General features: G+C 43.3%; 1 protein-coding gene across 1 annotated transcript; it reads right to left on the minus strand.

The window, feature by feature from the left end:
* Positions 1–5,590: 5,590 nt before the first annotated feature.
* On the minus strand, positions 5,591–7,390 carry CLDN5 (claudin 5). The gene has a single exon (XM_084648975.1). It carries the CDS (start codon positions 7,115–7,117, stop codon positions 6,461–6,463), a length of 657 nt encoding a protein of 218 aa, XP_084505101.1. The 5' UTR covers positions 7,118–7,390; the 3' UTR covers positions 5,591–6,460.
* Between the last annotated feature and the right edge of the window lie 17,245 nt (positions 7,391–24,635).

Genomic DNA, 24,635 nt, shown 5'->3' on the forward strand with positions numbered 1-24,635 from the left:
GCAAGGCTTGAGTAGCCAAGCAACCTCAAAGCCTGACCACTGTTGCCATGGGAAGCTTTATCAATGACGCAGTGGCTGAAATTGTCCTTTTCTTGTAATTGAGGGCTACAGTTAGAAGAAAAGGGAGTTTTCCAGACAGGCAGCCCCCTCCTGCAGAGAATCAGCAAGGAACAGACTGGAATTAAGTCTCATTCACACACACACAAAGGTCTGATCAAAATGGGATTGACAAAATCTAGTCACTTTCAAAACATAAATCTGAGTCCTTTTGAGGCTCTGTCTTCGAAAGGATTTGCCTTACCACAACCAGACTACAGGTAAGTTGAATGCAATTCTTGACCTGAAGACAGAATGTACTTGCTGTAGTGTTTCCTGATTTGTTTAATCTGGCAGAAGTATTTGCTACATTTGACCAAGCAGAGTTACAAAAGCAAACCCTGACACCCAAGAGATGTACCTATTAGTGATGATTTGCATACAAAGTTAAAGTAGAGGGCTCTTCATTTCACTTCAGTGATGCATTGTGGGTCCAATCTGAAACTGAATCTTGCATCTTTCAGCATTTCCCAAGTAAAGAGAACAGTCAGGAGACTGATTTAATGTTTAGGATGCTGTAACGGGTCTCAGCTTGTTTAGAGCAAGGTGGGTTTTAAAGACAAATTAGACTGGAGAATAAAGTAGGGTGCACTACTTACTTGCTCTTGGGACTTTAGAGATGGACAAAAAAAAACAAGGACAAACTATGTAACATTCAGTGGTCAGGTTTTAACATGAGAATAGCTGTATAAAGAAAACTGTGGGCATGAACTAATTCCTCCCTTGGAGTGTAAAAGGCTTCAGTACATCCCGAAGAACAGATGCATGACAAATATATCTTTGTGCAGGAAAGGGAAATATTTCTTAAACATCCTATAGCAAACGTGACTGACTGAGTTTCCCTTTCCTCCTGCCTGGTGCATTTCCCCTCTTTGCACAGATGGGTTCTAACTACATTTGCAGGGTATGAACTGTAGCTGACATTCAGATTCATAGCTCTAGTAGTTCATTTAGCACTGTGGTTCTCAAACTGTGGGTCGGGACCCCAAAATGGGTTGTGACACCATTTTAATGAGGTCACCAGGGCTGGCATTAGACTTGCTGGGGCCAAAGCCAAAACCTGGGCCCCATCCCCCAGGGTCAAAACTGGAGCCCCACTGTCCAGGGCTGAAGCCAAAGCCTGAGGGCTTCAGTGCTGGGTCGTGGGGCTCAGGTTACAGGCCCCCCACCTGGGGCTGAAGCCCTTGGGCTTTGGCCTCCCCTGCCTGGGGTAGTAGGGCTGGGCTTTGACAGGACTTGGGTGGGCTCAGGCTTCGGTCTCCCCCTCCTGGGGTCGTGTAGTAATTTTTGTTGTCAGAAGGGGGCCGTGGTGCAATAAAGTTTGAGAACCCCTGATTTAGCAGACAAAGGCCAAGCAGGGAGACATCTTTTTTCCAGCCCAGCATGTGGAAGGCAATGAGAGGGTGGTGAGGAGTTTTTGTTAATCTCAACATAGCTGGCATGAATGCTGAAAAATGCAGTCTTTGAAGATGTTTTCTTTTGTAAGCAACAGCCTGTCCAAACAATGGGATTATTTGACAAAGTCTGTAAAGTATTGAATGAACTCCCTGACAAGGCTAGAACCTGGGCAAGGTCCCTGCTAGTCACAAGAATGTAGAGTTTCATTGAACATTCATTTCTTTTGTATGTTTGTGTTGACAGCATTTGCGAAATGTCCTTTTTTCAGCTCAGATACACTTAGTAGAAACTGAGTGGCAAAGAGGATAGGTAATAGTGTCCCACTCTTAAGGTACCAGCTCATCCTGGGCCTGATCCAAAGCTCATGGAAGTCAATGGGAATGTTTCCATAGACTTCATAGGCTTTGGATCAGGTCCACTGAGCCTGGTTTCGAAGTTGTTACAGTGAGTTGAAGTTGTTACAACCTGATGGCTGTTCAGGGGCCCGTGTGAAATGACTTGGCGGCTCTTGATCCATTTCCTAAGGTGCTTCTGTCACAAAACCTACAACGACCACTACTCATTTTGTTAGCAGTTCCAGCAGCGAGGCTAAGAACTGAACAGTCCATAGAGAAGAAACTGCCCACTTTCCACTAGGAGTGATCCATCTGTGATCTGTCTCAGCCATGGAGGTGCAATTTAAACACATCTTGCATTGCTGCTGCCCGTGTCATGCCTGTTCTCTGAGGTCAAATAGCTGAGTGCTTGTCAGAAACACAAATTTAATCGGAATTTTTTTTTCAAAAACAAAGGCCCCAGCCCTAAACTTTGGGAGCTGGAAGTGCTCAGTCAGCCCTTGGCAGGATCAGGCCCAAACCTCATTCTGATTAAAGCAGGACTTTCTAATGTCTTCAGTTATTTCTCCAGTGCTCAGTTATGATTTTTATTTTGTTTGTGACTCTATGTAGAAATAAAAAGCATCCAAACCTCAGGCTTTTATCCTGATTCCGGCTCCAGTGATGTTACTGTTAGTGTTCTTCCAGGTTATTTTATAAAGGCTGGCATAGGAAAGCCCATCAAGGGACGTAGAGCCATGAGATTCAGAATAAAGAAACTTTCAGAAGAAGTGGGCCAATTTTTTTTGTTAGTGTAAAAGGGCTCAGCTCCAGTCTTTCAGGAGAATTTTGTCCACTCACATAAGCAGAGCATGTGGCCCATTATTGGCAGAATGATGCTATTTTTAGTGAGAGACATGCACAGAAGTAATGCTTTTTTCATATAAGAGGTCTGGCTACAGTAATTGTTTCAGATGTTGCTTTTAAGTGGATGAAGCCCTATGGTGGTGTACAGCTAGCTATGCTTCTAGAAGGTTGCTCTTTTAAAGCAAGTTTCCCTATAAGGTGTTGATTTTTTTTAGGATTAGTTCAAGGGGAAAACACAAACCATTTGATACTTAACGCCAGTACCAAAAATGGTTGTTCAAAATATTGCTGGTCAGAGTGCAAATCTTGTTTTGTTTATTTAGGCCTCAAGTCCACAAACACTTTCACATGGACACAGCTTTACCCTCATTAGTGGGACTGCTCACATGATAAAGCTAGATACAGGCGTGTTTGCAGGATTGGGGCTTTATTCCTGGCTCAGGGAAAATTCCCATTGGAGTCAATGAGGTTTTGCCTGAAGAAAATGAGTAAGGACTGCAGGTCTGTTAACTCCTTTCGTTACCCACAGGGGATCAACCATAGTTAGATTAATTAGAGTGACAGTGTAGTGCGAGGGGAAATGATAACAACAGGCCCAGATATACCCTCATTGCCTTTTCTGGAGTTAGTATGAGGATTCGTATTCTCATTTTTTGTTTTTTATAAAGGACACAAATAAGACACCACACAAATTACAAGCCAGTGTTGGTAGATTTCTTGCAAAATGTACACATTTAAATACATTTACAGTTTATAAGGTTACAATGTTTACAAACAAAAGTTGCAAAGATGAAACACAGAATATTTCACTCTTGTACCAAAATCACATATTACGTCACAATAACAGTATTGTAGCTCTCATTTAAGACACTGACAGTTTAAGAACTACACCTTTTTACTGAGGAAACAATTCTACACATATGGAGTTTGCTTAATGATCACATAGGCTCAGATCCTGCAAACATGCTTGTGTTTAAGCATGAAGTTTTATCTCCAGTGGGACTAATCATGTGCTTAACGTTAACCACATACATAAGTGTTTGCAGGATCAAGGTCCTAGTTTCTCAAGCCTCTGTGTATTGACACCACTACTTTTTTATGTTTACTAAGCAAAGCAAGAACAATATGGATGAAGCCCTACTGCAAAACTACAGATCCAGTTAAATCACAAGTCTCAGCAACAATGGCAAATATTCAAAGTTGACATACCCATGTATATTATACGTTTGTGATGGAACCATTAGGCTGTAATTAAGGTTTAGTGTTATACTGCGAGGGAGACTAATGTGTAGAGTGTTTCCTTATTAGTTGGAGGCAGAAAGTAGTTCCTTATGGAGTCCATCAGGGTCGGCAGAAGTGTGCTGAGTTGGTAAAAGAGTACTGTTACATGGCCTCGAACTTTTGTCATTGTTTTTAGGGTTTGCATTAGGAACTGTCACACTTACTCAGTCCCTAATCCCTTGTTTCACATACATCTAAGTCAGGAAATCCCAAGTTGTGGAGCGAAAATTAGTCATCCTTCCTCCCCTGGTGATAAAAGTTATGGTGGCTATGGGAGCCATAACCTAGCATTTCTTGATTATTGCATGTAAAGTCTCAGCCATAATATCAGGTTAAGAATTTTTTGCATTTCTTTGTTTGCTTTTAAAATAAAGAATGGTGTTAGTAAATTTAACTGCTGTTGCAAAACCAAACATGCATTTTCACATTAAATTGTGCCCCTGCTGAGCACACAAAATTTGATATTGGCAGCAAGATGGACTCAGTAAGATGGCAATCAAGACCTTGCTGAGTCCTTTACATTACTTGTAAAGTGACATCAGAAGAAGCCTACTTGGCCCAACCATATTCTATTCACCATTAATGCTTCCAATTTCAAATTGTGCATGCAAAGCATGGGCCAGAGCAAGTACACATTGTATGCTATAATGATTTCATATTCAAGTAAACATAGACTAGGAATGGATTAAGGAGGAGGGATGCTTGGCTGGCCTGAGAGTACAGAGCAATCAAGGTTAAAACTCATCTTACATTGTATTTGAATGCACAGTGCTTCAGGTGCAGATGGATCAGTGCCTATACCTGAAGGACTGTCCCAATTAGAGGAAAATCAAAGATCCCAGTCCATGATTGTTCTAAACCAATTTTCTTCAAACATAGCAGGGCAGAGGTTAATTGTCTAAACTGAGGAATTAAGACCAAGGTTAGTTTGAATCTTTAAAAAGAACTTAAATTTTATTTCAAACAAATTGAAATTTTTTTTTAAATAATGAAAAAACAAATAAACCCACCACTGTTACAATAAGCCAGATGCAGGTATTTTCTTTACAAGAAAATAAATAAAAGACATTTCAACCCAAAGGGTCTGTTTTTTTTAAGAAAATGTGAAAGGACTGAAAATGTTTTATGAGGAAAGTTAGTGTAATAGTGGCACAATTCATTATCATCACACAGATCAGTTGATAAGAGACATAAAAATGTGAAGTCTTGTAAAAGAATCCATTAAAAAAGCCAAATCGCACCCAGGACGTTCAAATTTGAAGGAGGTGATGACAAAGTCCTACTGGGGGAATGTTCAGGGCACCTGCCCCTAGGCAAAGATGTTTGATAGCACAAGCCATTTGATGCACTAACAGATGCAAACTCCTCTCTTATTTTTGCAGATACATTATACTATAAACTCCTATGCACTAAGGGTTGTTCTCGACCCAAAATGGGAGAACAATTTGTTAGCTGTGCATGATGCCCCAGCATACCCCCTCTCCTTCCAAAGTTTGTCTCAAACAACCAGACACTGGTTGTTAGTTACCAAATTCCAGCACTGAGCTGTCACCTATTCCTGCCCCAAATAGTTCAGACATCTTTACAATAACAAAACATGCAGCCAGAATATAAAAATATACATATAAAATATAGACAATCTTGTTTGTTTTTATTTAAAAACCAGGGTTAACACATAAGGAGTGTTGAGTTCTGAAATAGTTCTGTAAAATCCTGTACCAGAATCGTCCTAACTGCTTAGACTGATGGCCCGCAGAGTTTAGGTTAGTTAATTTCATTAGCCATGTGCTCCCTCGGGTCTGTACAGCGGCAAGGCAGCACATTACAACAGCAGAATTAAGCTTTTTAAATTAAAAAAAAAAAATACAGGAAGGGAAGGATGATTCCTCCTGCTGCTATGGCTAGGGAGATGAAGTCGCTGCTTAAGAGGTTCTGTTTTAAGGGAGTTCTCATTTCTCCACCATCGGATGGAGACTTTATCTCATTCTCTAATGCTATCTAACCAATCCCGTAGGTCATTTTGGGGGGCAGCAATAACCATCAAAATTAAATAAGCAGGTGCGGGTTTGTAACTAGCCACGAACTAGTTTTAAACCCCCCCGAGCCCCTGCTCTGTGGTCCACATTCCTGCAGTTACAGGTTAACTGGCGTTCAGGTTACACAGCATACATCTCAAAACAAACCAGGCACTGGGTGACCGGCCGATTTACCGCTCCTCCCGGAGGAGGCAGAAGGGCCGGGAAGAGAGACGGAATTCATGCCGGTGGTCCTTTTTGTTTGACGCGTGTCAAAGGCTCAGACAGGGGCGAGCTCCGGGCGCGTTCAGGCGCGCAGCGGGGCTGGTCTTGTCCCAACGAGAGCGGGCCCTGCGCACAGCCCACTTCGGAGCTCGCCTCCCCGGAGCCATTTCCAGCATCCCCGGGGAGGGAGCCGGGCACAGGGCAGGGTCCAGCGGCTGCTCTGGGGCCGGCGGGGAGCTGCAGCCCGGCTCGGCCCCGGGCCCCTCAGACGTAGTTCTTCTTGTCGTACTCCCCGTTGGAGGCGGGCCGCCGGGTGGAGGCCGAGTACCTGACGGGGAAGGCGTTCTCGCCGTCCCCGGAGCCGGAGCAGGAGCAGCAAATCAGGCTGCCCCCGAGGAGCAGCAGAGCCGTGGCCGCCCAGCCGATGTAGAGGGCCGCCCCCATCTCCCGCTTCCTGGACTTGGGCACGTTGGGGTCGTAGAAGCCGCTGATGATGATGTTGGCGAACCAGCAGACGGGGATGAGGACCAGCACCCCGCCGAGGATGTACAGGACCCCGCCGGCCATGACGATCCAGGCCTTGGCCTTGCCGGCTCGGACGCAGGTGGTGCACTGGGCCCCCACCACGGTCACCATCAGCGCCACCAGCCCCAGCAGGGCCACCAGGACGGTGAGCGCCCGGCCCGCCTGCACCTCGGGGTCCAGCGCCAGGATGGAGTCGTAGACTTTGCACTGCATCTGCCCGGTGCTCTGCACCACGCAGTTCATCCACAGCCCTTCCCAGGTGGTCTGCGCCACCACGATGTGGCCGTCGGCGAAGGCGGACACCTGCCACATGGGCAAGCCGCAGGCCAGGATGACCCCCACCCAGCCCAGGATGCCCAGCCCCAGCCCCAGGATCTCCCGCGCTGCCGAACTCATGCTGCTCCTCCGGGTCCCCCAGCGGCTCCGCGCTCACCGGCCAGTGGCTTCGCGCTGCCTCGGGAGCGGGCTTGGGTGGCGATTGCCAGCCTGGGGCCGGCTATTTGAAGCCGCTGGGCGGGCCCCTCCCACCTCCGGCCAGGCCCAGGCAGCGAGGGGCTGCGCGGAAGGAAGCCGGAGCGCGTGTGAATGACAAATGCTTGGAAGGAGGGTTTGTTTTTTGGGGTGGGGGCGGCAGGACAAGAGGCTGGAAAGGAGCCAGCTGCAGACGCTGCAGCTTCGTCTTCCCCTTCCAGGGGCTGATCCGCGGCATGGGGGGGGGGTCCCCTGTGTGGTTAAGGGTGGGGCTCCATGGGTGGGTGGGAGCCTACGCCGGCTCTTGCATTGTGACAGTGAGGCAGGATGCGGACAGAATGGGCCCCACATGATGGAGAGGGAAGTGACCGTCACAATGGAAGCTGAAGTCACTTCAGTTACCCCTTCCGTGCTTCACTTTTCTGGCACGGGGGGGGGGGGGGAAGGGGAACCTGACGTCTCCTTTCATAGAATCATAGAATCATAGAATATCAGGGTTGGAAGGGACCCCAGAAGGTCATCTAGTCCAACCCCCTGCTCGAAGCAGGACCAATTCCCAGTTAAATAATCCCAGCCAGGGCTTTGTCAAGCCTGACCTTAAAAACCTCTAAGGAAGGAGATTCTACCACCTCCCTAGGTAACGCATTCCAGTGTTTCACCACCCTCTTAGTGAAAAAGTTTTTCCTAATATCCAATCTAAACCTCCCCCACTGCAACTTGCCTTTGCCTGCGCGCCTGGACTTCACCCTCGGCTGTTATTAGTGAGTCGCTTTCCCGCACTACTGCAAGGGGTTTGTGTGGAAGAGGCTCCGCAGACATTGGATTAGTTTGGCTGGGCGTCAGCCGTGAACTGTTTGCAAATCGTCCCTTTCACAACTGACTCTTGCTGAAACCGCTGCTGTTATCTCGGCCTGGTCGTCCAGAAAGCACAGAGATGCTGTCGCAGCTGTTACTGATTATGGACAACATGTGGGGTGCTGTGTTGTAGCCCATTTGGTCCCAGGATAGTAGAGGGGCAAGGTGGGTGAGGTAATGTCTTTTAATGGACCAACTTCTGTTGGTGAGAGAAGAGAGGAGCTTTCCACTGCACAGAGCTCTTCTTTGGGTCCTTGGACAAAAGGCCATTCTTGGTTGGATCCTTCTAATCGCTCCTGAAAACCTTAGATCTTCCTAAATGACTAAAGGGTAGTATTCAGAGTAGCCGCCCTGTTAGTCTGTATTCCCAAAAAGAACAGGAGGACTTGTGGCACCTTAGAGACTAACCAATTTATTGGAGCATCAGCTTTCCTGAGCTACAGCTCACTTCATCCTTGCAAAGAAATTCTCTCATGCATCCGATGAAGTGAGCTGTAGCTCAGGAAAGCTGATGCTCCAATAAATTGGTTAGTCTCTAAGGTGCCACAAGTCCTCCTTTTCTTTTTGCGAAGGGTAGTAGTTGTTCAACACGATGATAACCTTAACAAGCAACAGGAAGGATTTCAAAGAAGGCTGAGAGAAATAATGAGGGGACGGGATGTTTTTTATTGACAAAGCCTATGGTGGCAAGTTCAAAGAGAGGCCACTGAGCTCTCCCTGGGCAGAAGCACAACAGCCTGTGCTATGTGACTAATAGTGCAGAATTGTTCATTTCCTCAGTCGAAGAACTAAATGCATTTGCCAAAAAAGGCATAACATTGAATACACATTGCATACAGCACAAAAGTCTAAGCAAATTCCATGCCAACATGTAGTTATGAGAAACCTTCTCCAAGAACAATGCACTATACGTTATACATGGAATCTTCTCATCCTGTTTCTTTACCCAGTGATTACTTTAATATTCTAGCTAAAATACTGGTGAAGAGACTTCTGCATTCATGAAGATCAATCTGTTTTATACTGGGGAGGACAACAGGAAAGGAAAGATGCCCATTGTCCAGTGATGACCTACATGTTTGAAGGAGACACATTTGACTGATTACTCACTTGATCATTTTTGTTATGTGAGTGTCAACAGTGAGCTCAGTGCACAAAAAGAGTTTGACTGGGTTAAGTTGGGGGTATTCACAGGAGATTTCACCAGCAATGCAACCATTAATCCAATGGACAAGAACTTTGACGTTTTAGTTCTAATGCATTAATTAAAACCAATGATATGATTTCTGATTTATCCATAGAGCCTTTGGTTTATGTGTTAAGATAACTGATGTTAGCTGATTGGAAGGAATCCATCTAGGTATATGATTTCATGATTTGCTGTTGCCACTTTGATTTATATGGCTTATTAGATGGAACTAGTGTCAAGACACCTAAATACTTGGGGAAATTTATCTTGTGAATATTCTGGTTTAAGAATTAATTGGGGAAAGCTTGTTGCAGCATAGGGCTCCTTGAATAAGCTTCCACTGACATGGAATATTGATGTGATCAAATTGTTAGGAATATAGAAGTGGAATCAAAGTGGCAGAGATACAGGTGAGAGGCAATGTCTTTAAAGAGTTGGTTTATGTGTTTTTTAACTAGCTGATTCATAAACTATGAGACAAAAATGGAGGTTGGACTCTTTGACTACCAGAACTATTATCCTTGCAAATAAATTCTCTTGTATAATCCCTGCAATCAGTGCGTTAATTGGCTCACACATTCTTTGTAAACTGCCTGCAAAATCCCTTGGCGAGGAACTCAGATGCAGTAAGTAGGATATGGCTCGATAGCATTCATCACCATATATTTTTTGACAAGAATCCATGCCCAATTTTGGGCTTATATACTGCCCTCTGTTCTTGTTTCTATTGGTGTCAAGGTTAGGCGCCGTCAGCCATTTTGAATTTTTTTTAAATTATTTTTTATGTTTGAATAGGGGGAATGTTGCATGCTTGTGCCTTGATACAGTTAGTTGATTGTTTAGAGAAAAAGGTTGAAAGAATAGAGTCAGATTTATTAGGTGCATAACTGTAAGTAGCAACAGCTGTCACGGCATTAATGATCATTTGTTAATGAATCATTGAACTGTAAGAACATCATGAGTTTTAACAAAAAGGAACTCAGATGCTTGTTTGCAAAGACATGGTTTATAAATAGTAATTTTATGACTTAACATCCCCCATGAAACATCAAACTGATCTGTGCTTCCTTTTAGGCAATCACAGCCCTTTTCTCCTCTGGTTGTTGAAATTAATTCCGTTCTGTGTGCAGCGGCTTTAGTAGGCGTTCCAAGGTATAGGACAGAGCACAAGAGATCCCCAAACTTTACAGCAACTATGCCCTTTTATTTGCCTAAATCTTCAACTAGACCGGCCAGTGCCCAGCAACTCCCACTCAACTGTATGTGCTCAAACTTGCGGGAAAGCTTGTGCAGCTTCTCACAGCCTTGAGGCTGAGGACTGGAGGAACCAAAGCTCTCTTGAGGGTTTGAGCACATGCAACCGTTTGGGAGGTAGGCCACAAGGATACATCAGGGCCCAGCACGCAGACTCACCCAGGGACGGAGAGGAAGCCTAATCTGTACCCATCCCAAAAGCCTGAAGTAACAGTACTCATATGAAATACCAATGGCTGGAACCAGTATGTAGCATAGCAGCTGTGCTAAACTTGCCACTGATTCTAATCAAATTGTAACCAGTTTGTTTTATACTGTGCTTGCTAAGATCATAAAATCATAGAATATCAGGGTGGGAAGGGACCTCAGGAGGTATCTAGTCGAACCCCCTGCTCAAAGCAGGACCGATCCCCAACTAAATCATCCCAGACAGGGCTTTGTCAAGCCTGATCTTAAAAATCTCTAAGGAAGGAGATTCCACCGCCTCCCTAGGTAACCCATTCCAGTGCTTCATCACCCTCCTAGTGAAAACGTTTTTCCTAATATCCAACCTAAATCTCCCCCACTGCAACTTGAGACCATTACTCCTTGTTCTGTCATCTGCTCCCACTGGGAACAGTCTAGATCCATCCTCTTTGGAACCCCCTTTCAGGTAGTTGAAAGCAGCTACCAAATCCTCCCTCATTCTTCTCTTCTGCAGACTAAATAATCCCAGTTCCCTCAGCCTCTCCTCGTAAGTCATTTGCTCTAGTCCCCTAATAATTTTTGTTGCCCTCTGCTGGACTCTTTCCAATTTTTCCACATCCTTCTTGTAGTGTGGGGCCAAAACTGGACACAGTACTCCAGATGAGGCCTCACCAATGCTGAATAGAGGGGAATGATCATGTCCCTTGATCTGCTGGCAATGCCCCTACTTACACAGTCCAAAATGCTTTTAGCCTTTTTGGCAACAAGGGCACACTGTTGACTCATATCCAGCTTCTCGTCCACTGTAACCCCTAGGTCCTTTTCTGCAGAACTGCTGCCTAGCTACTCAGTCCCTAGTCTGTAGCAGTGCATGGGATTTTTCCATCCTAAGTGCAGGACTCTGCACTTGTCCTTGTTGAACATCATCAGATTTCATTTGGTCCAATCCTCTAATTTGTCTAGATGCCTCTGTATCCTATCTCTACCCTCCAGCGTATTTACCTCTCCTCCCAGGTTAGTGTCATCTGGAAACTTGCTGAGGGTGCAATCCACGCCATCATCCAGATCATTAATAAAGATATTGAACAAAACCGGCCACAGGAGTGATCTTGGGGTACTCTGCTTGATACCAGCTGCCAAATAAGCATAGAGTCATTGACCCCTACCCTTTGAGCCCGATGATCTAGCCAGCTTTCTATCCACCTTATAATCCATTCATCCAGCCCATACTTCTTTAACTTGCTGGCAAGAATACTGTGGGAGACCGTATCAAAAGCTTTGCTAAAGTCAAGGAATAACACGCCCACTGCTTTCCCCTCATCCACAGAGCCAGTTATCTCATCATAGAAGGCAATTAGGTTAGTCAGGCATGACTTGCCCTTGGTGAATCCATGCTGACTGTTCCTGATCACTTTCCTCTCCTTGAAGTGCTTCAAAATTGATTCCTTGAGGACCTCCTCCATGACTTTTTCCAGGGACTGAGGTGAGGCTGACTGTCCTGTAGTTCCCTGGATCCTCCTTCTTCCCTTTTTTAAAAATGGACACTACATTAGCTTTTTTCCAGTCATCTGGGACCTCCCCTGATCACCATGAGTTTTCAAAGATAATGGCCAATGGCTCTGCAAACATATCCACCAACTCCTTTAGCACCCTCAGATGCAGTGCATCCAACCCCATGGACTTGTGCTCATCCAGCTTTTCTAAACAGTCTTGAACCACTTCTTTCTCCACAGAGGGCTGGTCACCTCCTCCCCATACTGTGCTGCCCAGTGCAGTAGTCTGGGAGCTGACCTTGTTTGTGAATACAGAGGCAAAAAAAGCATTGAGTAAATTAGCTTTTTCCACATCCTCTATCACTACGTTGCCTCCCCCATTCAGTAAGGGACCCACACTTTCCCTGACCTTCTTCTTGTTGCTAACATACCTGCAGAAACCCTTCTTGTTACTCTTAACATCCCTTGCTAGCTGCAACTCCAAGTGTGATTTGGCCTTCCTGATTTCACTCCTGCATGCCTGAGCAATATTTTTATATTCCTCCCTGGTCATTTGTCCAAGCTTCCACTTCTTGTAAGCTTCTTTTTTGTGTTTAAGATCAGCAAGGATTTCACTGTTAAGACAAGCTGGTCGCCTGCCATATTTTCTATTCTTTCTACACATTGGGATGGTTTGTTCCTGCAACCCCAATAAGGTTTCCTTAAAATACAGCCAGCTGTCCTGGACTCCTTTCCCTCTCATGTTATTCTCCCAGGGGATCCTGCCCATCAGTTCCCTGAGGGAGTCAAAATCTGCTTTTCTGAAGTCCAGGGTCCGTATTCTGCTGCTCTCCTTTCTTCCTTTTGTCAGGATCCTGAACTTGACCATCTCATGGTCACTGCTTCCCAGGTTCCCATCCACTTTTGCTTCCCCTACTAATTCTTCCTTGTTTGTGAGCAGCAGGTCAAGAAGAGCTCTGCCCCTAGTTGGTTCCTCCAGCACTTGCACCTGGAAATTGTCCCCTACATTTTCCACTGGATTGTCTGTGCACTGCTGTATTGTTCTTCCAGCAGATATCGGGGTGATTGAAGTCCCCCATGAGAACAAGGGCCTGTGATCTAGTAACTTCTGTTAGTTGCCTGAAGAAAGCCTCGTCCACCTCATCCCCCTGCTCTGGTGGTCTATAGCAGACTCCCACCACGACATCATCGTTGTTGCTCACACTCCTAAATTTAATCCAGAGACTCTCAGGTTTTTCTGCAGTTTCATACTGAAGCTCTGAGCAGTCATACTGCTCTCTTACATACAATACAACTCCCCCATCTTTTCTGCCCTGCCTGTCCTTCCTGAACAGCTTATATCCATCCGTGACAGTACTCCAGTCATGTGAGTTATCCCACCAAGTCTCTGTTATTCCAATCACATCCATAATTCCAAGAGCAGAGATAAGAAGTTTGTTTCTTTCCCCACTTTTTAACAAATACAAGTGAAATTATATTAAGTTTTGTAAAGGAATAAACAGTTTAAAAGACAAGCCTATCTGAAGAAACATTCCTTCATTTCAGAGTAGCAGCCGTGTTAGTCTGTATCCACAAAAAGAAAAGGAGTACTTGTGACACCTTAGAGACTAACAAACAAACAAACAAACAAATAAATAAATAAAATAAATTTGTTAGTCTCTAAGGTGCCACAAGTACTCCATTCCTTCATTTAGCACTTTTGCATATGCGTTTCCATAAAAAATTGGCATGCAGAATCATCCCAGGGTTAAAATCACGGACAAACTGTTTAAAAAAGTAATTTATAGTGATAAAAAAGTTTCCCCCCTATGTTTTAGATTAACATTGGTAATTTTTTAGTGAGGACAATCTGAAGCAGCATGCTTTTGCAGCAAAGCCACTGTTAGCAAAAACAGCGTCTGTGAGGTAGTGGATCAGAGATAAGAAGACTGCTTTCCCCCCCACTTTTTAACAAATTATTAAGTTTTGTCAAGGAATAAACACTTTAAAAGACAAATCTATATGAAGACAGAGCCCTTTATTTAACACTTTTACATGTGTGTTTCAATAATAATAAAAAATGAGTATGCAGAAACACCCCAGAGATCAAACCACAGAACCTTAGTAACCGTAGTAACTTTTTATTTCTGATCCACTGGCTCACAGATGCTGTTTTTGCTGCAGCTTCAAGTTGTCCTCACTAAAAGCATAGGGAAAAGCTTTTAAAAACTTTTTGTTACTAAGGGTTTGTGTGTTTAACCCTGGGGTGCTTCTGAATGCTCATTTTTTATTGGAACACACATGTAAAAGTGTTAAATGGAGGGATGTTTCTTCAGATAGGCATGTCTTTCAAAGTGGTCTTCTTTTCTTATCCACTAACTTAAAAAGGCTGCTTCAAATTGTTATCACTAAAAAATAACCAATGTTAGCAAAAGCATAGGGTAAAACTTTTTTTATTACTATAAATTACTTTGATAAACTGGTTTTGTCTGTGGTTTTAATCCTGGGGTGTTTCTGCATGCTCACTTTTTGTTAAAACACCTGTAAATAAAAGGCTGTTTCTTCAAATAGGCTTGTCTTTTCAAGTAATTATAAAATAGAGCTTTATTCTTTTACAAAACTTAGTATAACTTTTAATTGCTTTTGTTTAAAAAGAAACAAACTTCTTATCTCTATGTTCTGGACATCTAACAGCCTTCTTTAGCTCTAATTCACTAGCTAACAAAGCTGCTTTTGCAGCAGCTTCAAATTGTGCTCACCAAAAGCATAGGGAAAAACTTTTAAAAACTGTTTGTTACTAAGGGCTTATGGTTTTAACATTTATTAAAGCACCTATATAAAAGTGCTACATGGCGAGAAAGATGCTTGGGGTCTGTTTTTTTAAACAAGAATAAGGCAGTTAAAGGGGAGGAGCGGGGAGGGTAGAAAGGGGAGGGGAGAGGAAGGGAAGGAGATGGCTCTTGTTTAAAAATCTTGGGACTATAGGATTGGTTCAGGAAAATGTATGCTGTGACACACCTGTAGAACAGCACTTGATTGGTCCGATCCAAAGGCATAGATAACTAGCCTGAGGGGTTGTGAGCCTTGGCAGCTCCCTCTTTCCCCAGGGACAGTCACAAGGGTAAGATCTCTCTCTCTGACTTGACCACGTGATGCCTATCTTTGCCCTTTGCAAAGGGGCTTTCTTTTCCCTTTTCCTGCCATGTTCTCTCTTTTAACCTAACTTTATATTTTTCTATTTTATTTAACTCTTTTTAAATGCTCTTTTCTTAACCTGCCTTTATATTTAATAAACTTTTTAAATTTATCTCAACATTTTTTATTCTTTAATAACTTGCCAAACTAGTCCTTTAAAAACACCCCTCCTTACCAAACACCTTTCTTTTCTTTAATAACTTGCCTCTATTCTTTCAAGGTAAGCCTTTAAAAACAAAAATCTTTAATTTCTCTCTTTCTATTCTTTAATAACATGCCAAACTAGGCCTCTAAAATCATCTCTCCTTACTAAACCTAACCAAACAATCTTTCTTCTTTTTAATAACCGTTCTTTCCTTTTTTCCTCTAAGCCTAATCAAAGCTTTCTTTTTTTGAAAAAAACCCTCCTTTCCTTTAAGCTCTCTCTCTATTCTTTCAACCTTTTTCTTTAAACAATCAACCAAATGTATCAAAGCCGAAGCATGCAACATTCCACCTATTCAAACATAAAAAATAATAAAATGTTTTTCAAAATGGCTGACGGCACCAAACCTCAACACCAAAGGAAACGGGAATAGAGGGCGGGACATAAACCCAAAATGGGGCATGGAAACCTGTCAAAAAATACATGGTGATGAATGCTGTTGAGCCATCTACTGTGAGTGAATGCCAGCAGCTGCTCTAAATACTTGAAGGCAGCTGTAGCGCAGCCAAGTTCCATTGCGCACATGGCAGTGGGCACAAGGCCGTGTGGAGACTTCTGTTTTCATTCAAACCAGGCTTGTTTTGGGTTTCATTTAAATCAATTACAAATTGGATTCAACTAAACCAAAATAAATGTTCACACTGGGGTTTGCACCAGTTTATCTCAGTTGGTTTAAAAATTAATTTAAGTTAAACAAATGCAACTTTCTTGTGTAGAGGAGACCGTAGAATTCAGAGTCCCTGGCTATAGTCACTGCCTCTGATCCAGTCAGGTGTCAGCCTGCAACCCAGCATGGTCACTTAGGCCCAGATCCACAAACGTATTAAGGATAAATGCAAAGTAAAGCACACTGGAAAACATAATCCCAACTGTACGTATAAAATGATGGGGTCTATATTAGCTGTTACCACTCAAGAAAGAGATCTTAGAGTCACTGTGGATAGTTCTCTGAAAACATCCACTCAATGTACAGTGGCAGTCAAAAAAAGCAAATAGAATGCTGGGAATCATTAAGAAAGGGATAGATAATAAGACAGAAAATATCATATTGCCTCTATATAAACCATGGTATGCCCACATCTTGAATACTGCGTGCAGATGTGGTTGCCCCATCTCAAAAAAGATATATTGGAATTGGAAAAGGTTCAGAAAAGGGCAACAAAAATGTTTAGAGGTATGGAGTGTCTGCCATATGAGGAGAGATTAATAAGACTGGGACTTTTCAGCTTGGAAAAAAGACGACTAAGGGGGGATATGATAGAGGTCTATAAAATCATGACTGGAATGGAGAAAGTAAATGAGGAAGTGTTATTTACTCCTTCTCATAACACAAGAACTAGGGGTCACCAAATGAAATTAATAGGCAGCAGGTTTAAAACAAACAAAATAAAGTATTTTTTCACACAACGCACAGTCAACCTGTGGAACTCCTTGCCAGAGGATGTGAAGGCCAAGACTATAACCGGGTTAAAAAAAAAACTAGATAAATTCATGGAGGATAGGTCCATCAATGGCTATTAGCCAGGATGGGCAGCGATGGTGTACCTAGTCTCTGTTTGCCAGAAGCTGGGAATGGATGACAGGGGATGGATCACTTGATGATTACCTGTTTTGTTCATTCCCTCTGGGGCACCTGGCATTGGCCACTGTCAGTATACAGGCTACTGGGCTAAATGGACCTTTGGTCCAACCCAGTATGGCCGTTCTTATGTTCTTATGGATTAATGAAAGTTAGGAGCCAAAATACCTTTGAGGATCTGGGCCTCATATGGCTTCAGTAACCCTGCTGCACTCTTCTTCCTTCTTTTTGCCACATGAGCACGTCCCTTTGTTGTGCAGTTATTACTCATGTTTGTTACATAGTGCTTACAGACCAACTACGGACCGGGCCTTTTTGTACTCGGTGCTGGCCAACCCACAGTAGTAGGCAGTCCTCGCCCCCAGTGCAGCAGTACCTGCTGTGTGATTTACATCTTCCTGGTAATCAGCATCTCTGTCCTAACTACCTAGAGGGTACAAATTAGATACTTAACAAGCAGGCATGCCAACAAATTATCCCATTACAATTCTAGCAAATGAAACAGTGGCCAGCACACATCTTCACGATATTCTTCCTCCCATCCCCATTGTTTGGAGACTGAGCACGTGGTCTCTGCTACTTTTCCAGGACCGATCCATCCCAGTTTGTAAAAGCCAATATTTCTGTGCCCACTTTCAACACATATAATATAGTCATGCTAACTCAGGGCAGCTGCAGCCTCAAATTGATTTTCTCTCTCTCTCTCAGCAGCCGTAAACATTTCTGGTGTGAGAAGTGTCTTCCTAACAGAGGCTGCCTGGGAGAGCCAGTTGAGAGGACCTATCACTTCTCCCCAGCCATTTTTGAAATATACAGTTTACTTAAATTATTTTCAGGAGTAAATCCCATTATACAAGTAATGAAATTTGGCCCTGGATATTGCTCCAGACTGTCAAGCTGAGACCACTGTTGTTAAATCAGAAAGATCCCAGGTATCAGGGAGAGAAGTGAGAGAGAACCAAGCAGACAAAGGTAGCGAGCACAGGGTGAACAGGAAAAAAACCAGAACATAGGCTGAAATTGAATATTTGTATTGATTAAAAAATCCCATCACCAGAACAATAATATAAAGGGGGAAGGAAAGCCAGATACCTCCGACTGCAAGCACAGGAAGGCCACCACCCTTGCCACTTGACGGAAAGCACAGAACTCCTAATTTCCCCAGATAAATAACTGAGCAATGGAAACAGACACATGGGCAACACATGCAACCTCTGAGGTTTCCTTTGCTAAGAAAGCAAGGTCACTGTATGGCTAGAATACCACTGTGCCCTCCTCCCTATCCACCTGTCCCTTACCAACCTATTCTCACTAATTGCCCTATCCCAGACAATCAAAGCTACATAGGAATGTATGCTTAACAAGCACAGTATGAAACAAACTCTCTGGTTATAATTTGATGAGAATTAGTGGCAAGTTTAGCACAGCTACTGTGCTACATACTGGTTCCCAACCATTGGTATTTCATATGAGTACTGTTACTTCAGGCTTTTGTGATGGGTACAGATTAGGCTTCCTCTCCGTCCCTGGGTGAGTCTGCGTGCTGGGCCCTGATGTATCCTTGTGGCCTACCTCCCAAACGGTTGCATGTGCTCAAACCCTCAAGAGAGCTTTGGTTCCTCCAGTCCTCAGCCTCAAGGCTGTGAGAAGCTGCACAAGCTTTCCCGCAGGTTTGAGCATATACAGTTGAGTGGGAGTTGCTGGGCGCTGGCTGGTCTAGTTGAAGTTTTAGGCAAATAAAAGGGCACAGTTGCTGTAAAGTTTGGGGATCTCTTGTGCTCTGTCCTATACCTTGGAATGCCTACTAAAGCCATTGCACACAGAACGGAATTAATTTCAACAGCCAGAGGAGAAAAGGGCTGTGATTGCCTAAAAGGAAGCACAGATCAATTTGATGTTTCATGGGGGATGTTAAGTCATAAAATTACTATTTATAAACCATGTCTTTGCAGGCAAGCATCTGAGTTCCTTTTTGTTAAAACTCATGATGTTCTTACAGTTCAACGATTCATTAACAAATGATCATTAATGCCGTGACAGCTGTTGCTACTACAGTTATGCACCTAATAAATCATCCTAAAGGGAATGCATAAGGGGCTTTGCAACCCGTGAACAGTGGGCGGATGTAGCATTCAAGCTGAAAACAATGACACAGAAGTCATGCTGGACTGAGAGGAGCTCAGGGATTAGAAATGATTGTGTTCTCACTCTTTTCTTGCAGCAAGCAGGAAGAGCACCTCACTGGCCAGGTTTAGATGGACTTGCCTTTTGGACAGAGGAAATATGACCTGGGGCTCACACTGCATTTAAAATTTTCTGAGTTTCACGTACCTAACTACATCTGTTCCCTCCCACCCACTGAACTCTTGAGCATTTGAAGGCAGGAATGAAATATCAGAGTCAGTAAAAAGTTTATACTTGAAGCCCCTATAATTCCCTTGAATAACAGACACTGGAGACTAGAGGCCTGATGCAAAGGACATTGAACTCAATGGGAGTTCCTCTGACTTCAATGGGTTTTGGATCAGGTGCTAAAAAAAGCGAGGAGTGATAAGTTTAGCATCCAGTTTGGATGGATTGTGTGCAATTTTCTTCTTTTAATTAGCGCCTAAGTGGGAGTGCATTAGGAGCACTGATAAATTAGTGAAGAACGGCTCTTTATTTAAAGATCCTGATGCTTTCCAGTCAGAACCACTTTTTCTGATGCCGCTGTAAAGATGCCATTGTCTTTTCCAAGAGATTAATTTGAATGGGACCCTATTTTGGCTTCAATATAACAGTACAAATGGGATTTGCACCCTATACACAAACCACTGCCCTCGTGAGTCCTGTGTGTAACCAGTGTAGATGCTTGTGTGGTGGTGAAAAAAAGAAGTGGGTAAACTAATCTAAACTCTGTATTCTCCACATGGAAGTGGATAAACTGTGTTTACCCTTAACGCATGACTGAGTGCAGACATGTCCTCACTCAGTCCAGGGCGACCTTCAAGGAGATTAACGCAAGAGAATGAGCAGGTCATTGCAAAATGGACGGGAAGATATATTTAATCACAGGGTTCAGCCCAGGGTTATCTCTACTTGGAGCTGGGTTGAGTGAGTGTGCACCAAAAGCTTAGTGTCGTTTCCTCCGTCACGTCATCTTTCGGCTTCCCAAAACACATGAAATAGCGTCAAGATTTTGTAATGGTGCCTAACTGGGCCCTAATTACTTCATCTCTTCCCTTTTATAATGTCAGTAACTGACCAACTTCCAGGAGCAGGGAAGGGTCACCAGGTTTGCCTTTTCTGCTCTGTGCTGGTGCTTCCAGGGGGAGGGGATGTCAGAGCAGTTCAGGAGAGTGTGGGGAGGAAAGGGGTCAGAGCTGTGCCAGGGGGATGTAGTAGAGGGACTTCAGCTCTGACCCTCTGCCTTGTCCATATTCATCCTTCTCATTTTTGTCCTCCCCACCTTCAAAACATGTGCACACTGACTCCATGTCAGCCCCTGCACTGTTCTTGCATCCCCTGCTCAGTTCCTCACCTGGGGGCCCTCACCAATGCCTGCCCTTCGTTGGGGAGGAGGGCTGAGGATGGAAGATAGGGTTGTGCTGGATAGGCCGAGAGATGGGAGATAAGGAGATGATGTAGGGGCAGTGAAGGAACTAAGGTTGTCTTGTATGACTGGTTTAATCATTGCCAAGGAGCCAGAGGCAGTGGAGGCAGAAAGCTGGGTTATGGAACATGTCCCAAAGAGCTTACAATCTGATTTCCATGGGGGCAAATCCTGAAGTGCTTAGTTATGGCCTGATCTCCCACACACCCAGGGTCACTCTGTGTGTGTATCTGGATCCTGCCACATGGCAGGTAGTTCAGCTGTCTCCTGGACGCTGTTTCCCCTTTCTATGAACCCTGAAGAGATCTCACAAAGAAGGTACTGGGTCTGCACACAGGGAGGGAGTGGGCCCTGGGGGATGCACATTGTCTCTCTCAAGCCCTGCAGGGAATATGGACAAAAGGATAATATAGCCCCTGGTTGTATTAGTTTTTGCATGTAGCCTACCCTACACCTAGCGGCCAGTTGGTAGATCCCTTACAGTCCTGTTTTCGTTCTGTCCTGTATGAAAGTCAGTCTCCTGCTCCAGATTGCTGTGTATTATTATTATGATTCTCTTTGACCCCTTTCCTACCTCAGATTTGGAAAATCACCTCAAATATCATTTGTAATTAATACTCTTAATGAGAACACATGAGATAGCTTTGTAATGTCCATTGCAGAGGTTTGAACAACTAAGGAAAGAATCTGGCCAAAAAGTTAACTGCAGATCCTGTGGGGGCCAGGGAGGGAGGGACGAGTCACTTACACTAATCATGACTCCTAAAGATGAATTTCTTTACAAAAAACTAGAGGCTTGAAATTCCTGCGCTGGCTGTGACACTGACTAATTCTCAGCAATGTTCTCTCTATTGTTAACAGGATCAACACAGTACAAAGAGGTTTATAAAGACTGACAGACATCATCTGTTTGGTTAGTCCTAATTCCACTCCCTAAAAGTGAGGTTGATTGAAAGAGTAGGGGGAGAAAATTTCCCTTTCTACTCAGAATAAAACCAGGGTGCTGCAATGGCTTCTCTTTTGGGTAATTATGAAGGGGAAACATCTCTGTGACTACAAAAAAATATAAATGGGCAAAGGTGAAATTATTTAGCAAGTAACCAATGCCAGTTCCTTAGTGATTTTTATTACAATGCAAAACATTGCTGTTCCTGGAAGAGGAGTGCAAAATAAATCCTATCTCTGAGACATTTTGTAGGTAGAAGGTAAAGGAAATCCGCTGATTCTTCTCCATTGTCATAATCAGTGCTTTCAAGAGATGAGTTTGTGTGTGCTGGTGTATGAAAAGTAACAATCTCATATATTCAAGATTGCTGTGATATACAGTACACCAAATCCATTAATCTGGGAGTTTTGGTGCACTGAAAAACATGCAAGCTTCTCCTCTTCTAGCCAGCCAGGGAATGTATTTATTACTTGTAGATTTTCCTATGGGTTGCTAAATAGATGTTGACATTGTAGCTTGTAGCAATAAATCCAAGTACATTCACCGGCGCTGACTTAATGCTCTTATATTAACAGACTTCCAGCAGTCTAAAGGCTTGTGCAATTGACCAACTTCCAGCAGTGCTGGGGTTCTTGGTTTACAATACAGTGGCCTGAGAGGAACGCATCATTACAGTTATTTACCTGTCTGAAACTTTGAGATCTTTGTGTGGCTTTCCTCCATAACAGATTTCACAAATAAATCTTTGCTTGGGAGAGGTACACATTTCACTGTGGTCAAATCATTAATTGTAAATGCTAGGAGAGAACGGATGGAAAGAGAAGTCCCCATGTGAAATATTTATCAATGAAGCACTGACTATCATTTCACTCAAATGTCTAGAAAATGCCCAGTGCATTTAATCTAGTCTGTATGCTTTTCATGTTGTTATTGTCCCATGTAGAGGATTTATCACCAATCCCTTAATGTCCACAGGATGAAGCTTCTGTTTATTGACTGCTGAAGGACTTGTTCCTGCAGCCTAAGATTCTGATTCAGCAAAGCACTTAAGCACATTCTTAACTTTAAGCACATGTATAAGTCTCATTGAAGTGAATGGGATTCAAGCACATGCTCAAGAGTGGTTTGTTAAATCCAGTACATAGTACTTAGTACAGCCATAGTGCTCTCCCCTCCCATTGACTTCAGTGGGACTTAATGATGCTCAGCATCTTGCAATATTGGTCCAATATCTCCAGGAGCAGTTCCTGTAACACAAAATAGCTGCTGCTAATTCAGCCATTACAAAAACAATACATTAATCTTTACTTCGTCTCATATCCCGTATATTTGCCCATATCAGGAACAGATTTACAGCCCAATGGGAAAGCAAGTTAAACAGGTTCCCACTAACTGAATAAAAAACAGCTTTATTTCATCTCAAGTGTTTGTCTAACGCAGCTGGTGTTCTGACCACATATTCTGTATTGTGCTAATTTAATGGAAAGGATGCTATGCAGTGTGAGATTGATTTAGCTACATAATCTCAAATTATGGTTCCATTAATATAGTAGTATTTATTTAAAATCATATTAAATCATTTCTTTAAAATCAGTTTTAACATTGCTTCCCACAGAAAACAACAACAACAGATACAAAGTGTTTTTCTGGACACAAAAATTGCTTCCAACTTGACAAGATGTGACTCCAGACAGAATGCAAGATCAGAATGAAAGGAAGGGCTCTAATTGTATTGTCAACAATGAAAACTGAGGTCTGTCAGTGACCTTTATAAAAGGCATTAGGAGTACTTTGATGGAAGAACAGAATCAACATTCACTCAAAAATCAACATCATGGTAGTGTGTGGTTCAGAAGTAAGTAAGGCTGCCATTCACCATAGCAAGCTCTCGCTTACACTTGGGATGTCCTGAAATAGAGGACCCAGTTCAAGTCCCCATTCAGGGTGACATTTAAAATATTATCAAGTCCCACAGGCATCAATGAAACTTAAGCACATGCTTAAATATGTGCTGAAGTTCTGTCCTGAATAGGTATGGACTTAAGGCCTTGCTTAACAGCATACGTTCCTGAATCAGTGCCTGTAAACAGAATTTGACCCACTCTGACGTTGCACTACAGATTATTCAGACATGTGCGTGATATGTACTGCAATAACTGCATTACATACCATAGACTGCTATAGTATGGCACGGTGGAGCACATTTAAAAGGATACAACAGACTTAACTCTGCATTCCCTTGCTTTTGTCAGTAAAAACTGAACTTGTAACTGAGTTGAATTTTATGTATAATCTTTTACAGTTGACAGTTGATTACCTTAACCAGAAGGCAGTTATAGTTATACGAGATAAATAGTTCACCACTGTTTGCTTCCAAACTGAACCGCATAGTTTCCCCATCACCTCGCTCCAGGGCATATTGTGAACGAATGCCTGCTGCCCAAGAAAAAAAGATTATAGTTATGTCCTGAGGGGAAATTTTTTCTGCTTCAGAAGGATTTTCACTTCACAGATGAGAGGGGAAGACTTTATCCTAGACAAAACAAGTTATCTGCTTCAGACTGTTCATAATCTCATGTCAGCTGATTGAGTCATGGACATAATTGACAGACATGCAAATGTAATAAATTTTAGTATAAGGATAGTCTAAAGCACATGTCTGGGGCGGGGGGAAGAGTTTGCAAAAAGGGTCCTCTCCTGTACTCCTTACTCACCCAGGATTTCTATTGAAGTGATGTAAGTAAGACGATGTTGCCTGAGCAGGAGTGCATGATCACGGTAGGATCAGCCTGTTCTAGAAACAACCCTACTATTGCAAATTGCAAAGATACAAACAGACTAATACAGGGCCACTCAAAATTTGTTCTGCTGATTTATAGCTTGTTAGGAGTCCAAGGGCTCCCTTTATTTGCTTAAAATGAAGGAGAAAACTGCCACCGTTATCTTTAACAAGGTGGCGTGACCCATAGA

This window comes from Lepidochelys olivacea (genome assembly GCF_965140295.1).
Source record: "Lepidochelys olivacea isolate rLepOli2 genome assembly, chromosome: 15".
Classification (NCBI taxonomy): domain Eukaryota; kingdom Metazoa; phylum Chordata; order Testudines; family Cheloniidae; genus Lepidochelys; species Lepidochelys olivacea.

Excerpts from the sequence above, each read along its gene's own strand:
- CLDN5 (XM_084648975.1), bottom strand. The coding sequence starts at position 7,117 with ATGAGTTCGGCAGCGCGGGAGATCCTGGGGCTGGGGCTGGGCATCCTG.